The sequence below is a fragment of the Nicotiana tabacum genome, chromosome 10 (assembly GCF_000715075.1).
Source record: "Nicotiana tabacum cultivar K326 chromosome 10, ASM71507v2, whole genome shotgun sequence".
In the NCBI taxonomy this organism is placed as follows: Eukaryota; Viridiplantae; Streptophyta; class Magnoliopsida; order Solanales; family Solanaceae; genus Nicotiana; species Nicotiana tabacum.
Genome location: NC_134089.1, coordinates 579,613 through 588,295, shown reverse-complemented (window position 1 = coordinate 588,295; position 8,683 = coordinate 579,613). Strand labels below are relative to the sequence as shown.

The 8,683-nt window shown below is 34.4% G+C and overlaps 1 protein-coding gene across 2 annotated transcripts; it reads left to right on the top strand.

The window, feature by feature from the left end:
• The first annotated feature begins 1 nt into the window (after nucleotide 1).
• On the top strand, nucleotides 2-4,384 carry LOC107773969 (nuclear intron maturase 4, mitochondrial). 2 transcript variants are annotated; one of them, XM_075222430.1, is made up of 3 exons: nucleotides 2-174; nucleotides 642-790; nucleotides 1,327-4,384. In XM_075222430.1, the coding sequence occupies exons 2-3, from the start codon at nucleotides 712-714 to the stop codon at nucleotides 3,768-3,770; spliced, it is 2,523 nt and encodes an 840-aa protein (XP_075078531.1). In that variant the 5' UTR covers nucleotides 2-174; nucleotides 642-711; the 3' UTR covers nucleotides 3,771-4,384. The 2 variants fall into 2 exon arrangements, 1 of the variants encoding a protein (XP_075078531.1); XR_012695311.1 differs by lacking the exon at nucleotides 2-174 and having other exon boundaries at nucleotides 478-790; nucleotides 1,327-4,052; nucleotides 4,150-4,384.
• Nucleotides 4,385-8,683: the final 4,299 nt, after the last annotated feature.

Sequence of the window (8,683 nt, the reverse complement as noted above, 5' to 3'; positions counted from 1 at the left end):
TCATACTCTAAACATTCATTATTTAGAAAAAAGGTCAAATTTGCCTGAATTATTGAAAATTGATAATTTTGCCCTCCATCTATTTTTTTAGGAGTGCTATCGTCACTAGTCAAGTGACTCAAAAATCTCATGCTCACTATTGCAAAGGCATATTTGGACCAAAAATAATTATTGGTATAATTATCTCATCTCATATAGTTAGTTATTTTTACTTTTTTTCTTAAAATAAAGATTCCTTTTGAGTTGCTTTTTTGTTAGGCAAGATAAGTAACAAAATACCGCTTCCAATAGTTTATGAATATTTTTGAGCATTTTCTTTTGTTTTAACTATATTTATATTCGAATGGATCAATTGTTAGAATAAAATTATTCCATTTCAAATAATTTAGGGGTAATTTGTGGCCTATTTTCCCCTTTTTATAGTGAATATCAAAATACAAATAATATAAATTGCTAGTGCAATAAAAAGTCAATCCAGTAATTCTTTATTCTTTCTCTTACGTCATAAAAAAACAAGGTTTCCCTTCCTCTTTCTTCTTGGTTTTTCACTCTTACTGCGCACTGCATCTTCTTAGCTTCCTCTGAAGGGCTTTAGGTCTCATAATTAATCTAAAATTAGCATCTTTCGTTCCTTTGAACAGCAATTTGTTTAATGGAAATGAGAAGGATAGCAAACTGAACAGCAATTTGTTGGCTGGTAATGATCATAATATGGTGCATAAATGTACTTCACTTTTCAGAAGACTGCACTTTCTCGCCCCCAATTCTTCCTCTACTGCTGCTGTTATTGGTAATAAATGCTTTTTTCCAATTTATTTGATTTCTTATTCAAAATTTTACTGCAAGTTTTTTCAGTATTAAGTAAAATGTTTTCTGGAAAATGTCTTATTTTCTAGTTTCTGGTTGGGTATAATGTATAAAGTAGGTGATATATGGTAATCATACAAGATGGAGGATTTGGGGCATAGGTATATGATAAGTATTTTGGTGACATTCTTTTGGGGGCTAAAGATTGAAATCAGTGTCTAGGTGTTTGTTGAAACAAGTAATATGGATAAAAGTTGGATATTTGGAAAGGAAATGACTTTGCCCGTTGCTGAAGGAAATCATTTTTTCCCTTTTGGCTGAATTACCAAACAATGGTAAATAATTTTTTCATGAAAAATATTTTCTTACCGCTATACCAGACACACCTATATGTCTGAAGTAGTTCCTTTCTTTTATGAATTTTTTTTAATTTATAGAATTGAAGCACATTTATGTTGCCTCGGTGCTGGAATTGTAAGGAAAATTCATTTGTTTTTAATACTTGGTTAAACGTGACAGGGAGGCCTGTTGTAATATCTCTTGGTGATTCACTTTATACTACTGTTAATCAAGTTGGCTGTCACAGTCGCTATGAGAAGATTGGCAAAGTAAAACTAGCTCAGGACCTAGCCGGTTTGGTTCAAGAATGTTTGAACATGGAGAAGAATAATAATCCCAAAGTATCTAAGAACTTGGTGCCTATGGTTGAGAAGTCAATTGATGTTGAGGAGAAGAAACATGGAGTGTCATTGGCGCAGAACTTAGCCAGCTTGGTGGAAGAGTCTTATAATCTTGATGAAAGTAAACCCGTGAATCGGGTGGAACATAAAAGATTACTTGAACTACGCATAAAAAAGAGAGTTAAGGAACAGTATGTAAATGGGAAGTTTCAGAACCTCATAAAGAAAGTGATTGCCAATCCAAAAACACTTTGTGATGCTTTTGATAGTATGCGGTTGAGTTCCAATGTTGATCTAGCATCAGATATTGAGAATTTGCCTTTTGAAGCCATGGCTGAAGAGCTTTCTTGTGGGAATTTTGATGTGAGTGCTAACACATATTCAATCTCAACAAGGGGCTCAAAGAAAGAAGTCCTTGTTTTTCCAAATGTAAAACTCAAAGTTGTTGAGGAAGCAATCAGAATTGTATTAGAAGTTGTCTACCGACCTCATTTTTCGAAGATATCACATGGTTGCCGTAGTGGAAGGAGCCATTTATCTGCTCTTAAATACATTCGCAAAGAGATAATTAATCCCAAGTGGTGGTTCACCCTGCCAGTTTGCAAAAAGCTTGACGATCGTATCCTAGGTAAGCTCTTTTCAGTCATGGAAGATAAGATAGATGATCCTTTCCTATATGCATTACTGTGTAGTATGTTTGACTGTGGGGTATTGAACTTAGAATTTGGTGGTTTTCCAAAAGGACATGGTCTCCCGCAAGAAGGAGTGTTGTCTCCAATTTTAATGAACATATATCTTGACCTCTTTGACCATGAAATGTACAGGTTGTCAATGAGATATGAAGCTATTGATAAAGGATCAAGCGCTGAGGAAGGTCTGGCCAACTCCATGCTACGCAGTTGGTTTAGGAGACAGATATCTGGTAATGGTTCTCAAGAATGCAATGGTATGGGCAACTCTGGAATTAGGGTGCATTGTTGCCGCTTCATGGATGAGATTCTTATTGCCATCTCTGGTCCCAAAGAGGTGGCTGTTGCCATTAAGTCTGAAACTGAAAATTACTTTAAGAATTCTCTTCATTTAGAATTTGAAAATGAAATAGATGTTTTTCCATGTGATGGGCCTACTGGCATTCGCTTTTTGGGAAGTGTGGTTAAAAGAAGCCTGAAAGAGAGTCCGGCTGTAAAGGCTGTTCACAAATTGAAGGAAAAGGTAACATTATTTTCTTTGCAGAAAGAGCACTCGTGGAATATCGGGACAGCAAGAATTGGCAAGAAATGGCTGGCTCATGGTCTGAAGAAAGTAAAAGAATCGGAGATTAAGCATCTCTCTGATGGTAGCTCCCTTTTGAGCCAAATCTCGTGTTTTAGAAAAGATGGGATGGAAACTGATCATTGGTACAAAGTCTTACTAAAAGTTTGGATGCAAAATAAAAATGTTAAATGCGACAGGAATGAGGATGTTATATTATCTAAGCATATTGTCGAACCAGCTCTCCCTCAAGATTTAAGAGATTCGTACTATGAGTTTCAGAAGCGTGTTCAGGAATATATATCTTCTGAAACAGCTTCTACTCTTGAACTGTTGCCAAACTCCAACTCTTCAACATTAGTGACGCAGATCATAGCTCCAATCAGCATCATAAGGAAGCGACTTTTTCGATATGGGTTGACAAATTCTGAAGGATATCCTCGGCCATGTCATCTGCTAGTTTTTTGGGATGACAATGAAATCATTGACTGGTATTCAGGTTTAATATGCCGGTGGCTGAGATGGTATGCTGAGTGTGACAACTTTAATGAGGTAAAGCTCACTATTTGTAATCAACTAAGGATGTCTTGCATCAGAACTCTGGCAATAAAGTATAGAATACATGAGACTGAGATAGAGAAGAAATTTGATTTTGAATTAAGCAGAATTCCTGCAACTGAAGATATTGAGCTTGAGATAACCAATGAAGCAACAAATTCTGAAGCTTTTGATGATGATGCCTTAATGTATGGAATAGCATACAGTGGACTATGTTTATTCTCTTTGGCAAGAATGGTGAGTCACACACGTCCTTGCAATTGCTTCGTTATAGGATGCATGGCTGCAGCTCCTCGTGTATACACTCTTCACGTGATGGAAAGACAAAGGTTCCCTGGTTGGAAGACTGGATTTTCTAGTTGTATCCATCCCAGTTTACATAGAAGGCGACTTGGGTTGTGTAAACATCATCTGAAGGATCTTCTTCTCGGACACATTTCACTTCAATCTATTAATTTCGGTGCTTGGAGATGAAAGAACCTCTCCTGCTGCAAAGTGGTAAATCTTCTGCGTAGATGGATTGGAGAAGACAGAGAGATGGGAAACCATGTAATTTTGAGACACTGGTTTTATTGTCTATCTGTGATTGAAGTAATCCATCATTTGACTTCGGAAATGTCCAAATCATGATACTCAAATTCGCTGTGGCAAATCATGCTAAAAGCTCAAATTTTGTTAGCGTAGCTGTTCGTGAAAGTCGTATGATGTTGGTCTGATGCTGAAAAAATGAGATAGTTCAAAGAAACTCATGTTAAGGTAAATTTTATTGTATCCACTCCCTGAAAGCCGAGTTAAGTTCATTTTCCTGCTCAGTTTAGGTAGTTATATTATTTTCGTGTGTTTCACTTTTCAGATCTGTATTTCCTGGAACTTTCACTGACCTGGAATATTCTGGAAAATTGTGAGGAATGTATATTTGGCAAAAAAAAAAACTCGAGACTTTCAATTACAATTTGTTTCAGCTTAGGTAATTAGAATTCGTTTAAAAACGGTATTACTGCTAGGTAAAATTTTCTTGATTGGTTTTGGTTCCTTTTTGGATAACTTCCAATTCATTACATATAAATCAAACAAAGATCTTTCTGCAACTTTTGTTTTGAAATGTGTGATACAAGACTAACCTTATGCTCTGATGTGGAGGAATTTGGGAAAACTTTTATTATTATTAAATCATCTTTCTAAAACCTTTATATATAGCGGTAAATAAGTGGTTATAAACCAAGAAACAAAATATATAATTTGATTATGTAAAGCACAAGTTTCATAAAACTCTTGCGAAATATTATTTAAATCATCTTTACTATAAGTATCAAAAAACCAAGTTTTAAACCGGTTCCATTTATTACAAAAAAATTCTTTTTGAATATAAATTCTTGCTTGTGACTCAGGACTAAAATCTATTTGGTGTGGATCATTAAACATCATTGGGGTTGAAATCCATTTCGGACGCAGAAGGAATATCCTTATCAGAAATATTATCACTATCCTGAACAATATTTGTTTGGGGGTTAAGAAATTTCTTGCTGGAGTTGTACTTTTATTTAAAAGACGTTATTAACCTCTAATAAAGAATAAGGAGCAGAATATTCAAATTCTTTTTTTGAATTTTCAAAAGGTTTTGAAGAACTTGAACTAGTACTTGCAGTCAAATTTATAATTTTTTCACGAAGTTTATCATCAGTAACTTCTTTTAATCGAGTGTAGGTTGGCGGTAATCCGTACGGCCTTCCCAATCTAGCTAAAAACAGAGATCACCGATTTATCGGGAACTGGAATTGTTTCACACCTCTGCTGACCCTTATATGTCCACCGAGGTTTCCACCAGTTAAAGATTTCTAATTTTAACATGATCGAGTGTACCCAATCTAGCTAATTCAGTATCCTTAAGTTTAAAGACTGGCGGTAATTCGCACAATCAGTAAGGATATAAGAATCGAAATATACAAGAATTTTTTATATAGTTTAATGACTGTATGGAAGGTCTAACCTTTTACTCAAGCAAGGGGTCTGTTTTATTCTAATACATACTTTCATTGAGTCCATGTGTCTAGCAGTTCTAACCGTGAAAGAAGGCGCCCTTTTCAACTCATTTAACGGGCTAAGGTTCACGGCTGGCTAGATGAAGCCACTAAGGCAAAGCCAATGAGAGTAGTGCTAGAATAGACTGTACCACCATCTCGAAACCAAGTCAAAATACTATATATAAAACTCCTTTATATTTTGATAGAGGCCACATCTTTCATAGTTTATATAGAAGAGAAGTTAGATATTCAACATAGATATAAAGTCTCTTAGCCGGACATAGTCACGGCTAGAGAGGAGAGACTAGAAGAAATACTATAAGTAAGAAAAAAATACCTTATGAGGCCGGATACAAGGCCTGAATACGAAGAACTTGAGATTTTATTTACTTGAACTTCGATTACAAAATAGTACTTACAATTGAGAGAGAGAGAGAGATTTAAGAGAGAGGGGGTTTTGGCTTCTTTCTTCCTCTCTGAAAGAATGAACGTATAAATAGAAAAAGAAAAAAAATCTTTAAATAGTAAAAAGGGTCCCACATAATGAGTCCCTGTACAGTATTTCTACTGTACAAAATAGTATTTCTACTGTTGAAACAGTATATCTACTGTTGAGTGGGGTCCAACGGCTTCACTGTGTTGTGGGGTCCGGCGGCTTCACTGTGCTGGTCGTTTTTCTAACTCTTTCATTTTGCGGAGGAATTCTTCCGCATCTTGTAAGGCTTCATCAGATAATATCTTCTCTGATTCAATAGGTTAAGAGTCATCTGCGATATCATCGTTGCTGGTCTCACTTTGCATTGAGGTGTCTGATTTCTCATATTGATTGATGGAACGAAGGAAATTTCTTTTTACTTCTTCCAAATAGTCATTAATCATTTCTTCCTTATCCCCTTCTTGAAAGGAGATCTTTCTGGCAATGTGCCGAACTGAGCTATCATCAATTTTCTCTTGCTGAGGGTTGCTGGAATATTCTTGGATTTTTGTTTTAATGGAATCCAAGAGTTCTTGACCGTATAACGTCTTTGTTTTAGGATCTTTTTTCATCAGTTTATCCTAGAAATTATTATAAAAGGTCATGTATAAACAATGAATCTGTTCCTCAGTGAATCCTACCTCTGGAATTCATTTATGAATCCAAAGAATAGAGAATTCTAAAAAGAAATATATCTGGTCAATCTTTTCTAAGTAACAGATATGATCTGTGTGGTATAACTCGTTTAGAACTGGTAAAAATTTTATCCATTCTTTGTATAACATAAGAAATAGATCAGGTAATATCTTAACTGTCGGACCGTGGTATGACCACCAGTTTAGAAACCAATTAGGAATGGGCTCTGCAAATATCTTTGCACATACCTTTATAAATCAAGTGCTCTTATGTCTATCATTATTGTAATAGAATACTTTATCAAAGACCTGGATATAATCCCAATAGGTAAAATTCATACGGGACTTGTTAAGGCTTATATGCCTTTCTTTCATTGTAGATATACCCCAATCTTCAACAGATATAATCTGTTTGATAATGATTTTCGAGAAGTTATAAACATTTTCGTCTCTGCTATAACCAGAAAAGTGCTGAAATTCTGCACTGCATGTACTGGTGAGAATAGTCTCATAATAAGATCGGGTTTTGTATGACTCACTCGGATAATATAATTCATTTATCAAATACCTTTGGAATATCTTCCATGGTTCTTCTTTCCTCTGAATATCCGTATTTTCTAAAAGAAATATCATTTCTTTTTTAAGCAATTTCTCATAAGACTTGATATCATCATTGTCCTCTTTTGTAATTGAAGCAAAAGTATCACTTTACTTTTGAGCAGTCAAGTATGCCTGCAAGTGTGCATATAATGGATTATCTTCTGGAATATCTTCCAGGTGAACGGATGGTCCAATTGAGGATTCTCGTCTGAGAGATATCTTCTCATTAGTAAAGGTTCTTCTTCCCATTTGTATAACTGGGGAGTTTGATGTGGATCCGTATGACGATCCTGAAGGAGATGTTCTCTCTTGGGAATGTGGGGATGATCTTCCCCTTCCTCTACCTCTACCTCTGCCCCATGGGGGTTCCATTCTGCAAATATTCACGAGATAGGAAATCTGGCAGAGAGTTATCAATTCCTTTTTTGTATTGAATTTCGAAATCAAAGGGGGCTAATTGAGCCTGCCATTTTGCAAATATCAATTTTGAGGCATCGTGTTCAAAATCTTTGTTAAACATATATTTAACAGATTGAGCGTCAGTTTTTATCAAAAACTTTTGATTATATAAATCATCTTGGAATTTTAAAATACATTTAACTATAGTTAACATTTCATGAGCCACAATAGTGTATTTTCTCTGGGCTTCAGACCATTTACCAGAGTGAAATCTAATCAAGTATTCATGATTATTATTTGGATTTATTTGTTTCAAAATCCCTCCGTAACCAATATTAGACGCATCTGTCTCCACAATCTTTTGCCATGCAGGATTAGCAAGGGTTAAACAAGGTAAAGATTTAACACGTTGCTTAATATTTTTAACTAAAATAGTATGACTATCAGTCCAAGGGTTTTTATGATCCTTTTTTAGCCTATCATATAAAGGAGCTAAATCACGAGATAAATCTTTATAAGAAGGTGATATATAATTTAAACTTCCCAAAAACCTTTGTAACTGAGTTTTATCAGTAATAATATCGGGAAATTTTGAAGCAAAATCAATAGATCTTTGAATCGGAGTTATTTTTCCTTGACAAATATAATGTCCTAAAAATCGAATATTAGTTTGGAATAAACTCATTTTTTGTTTTGAAATACCAAACCATTTTGTATAACAATTCTTTTAAAAATATCTAAATGCTTAATATGCGTTTCAAATATTTTTGAGAATATCAAAATGTCATCAATATAAACAATGATGAAATCCAAATATGGATTAAATATATCATTCATGATTTTTTGAAATTCAGAAGGGGCATTCTTTAAACCAAAAGGCATAACATTCCATTCATATTGCCCAAATGAAACATTAAAAGCAGTTCTATAACTAAGATCTTAAATATTTGAATCTGCCAATATCCAGATTTTAAATCAAAATTTGAAAATATATTGGCATCATATAATCTTGACAAAAAATCTTTTTTATTGGGAATTGGATATCTTATCCACTTTAAATACTTATTTAAAGGTTTATAATTAATAACCAATCTAGGAATACCACGTTCTTTTTCAGCAGCATTATTAACATAAAAAGCTGTGCAAGACCAAGCAGATTTTGACGGTTTTATCAAACCTATTTGTAACAAATTATCAATCTTTTTTTGCAGAATTCTACCAATTCAGCGTTCATCTGACAAGGTCGAGATTTAGTAG

Bases quoted from the DNA above. Each gene is read 5' to 3' on its own strand.
- LOC107773969 (XM_075222430.1), top strand. From the start codon at position 712: ATGGTGCATAAATGTACTTCACTTTTCAGAAGACTGCACTTTCTCGCC. The intron at 791-1,326 runs GTAATAAATGCT...TAAACGTGACAG, and splicing joins CTCTACTGCTGCTGTTATTG to GGAGGCCTGTTGTAATATCT.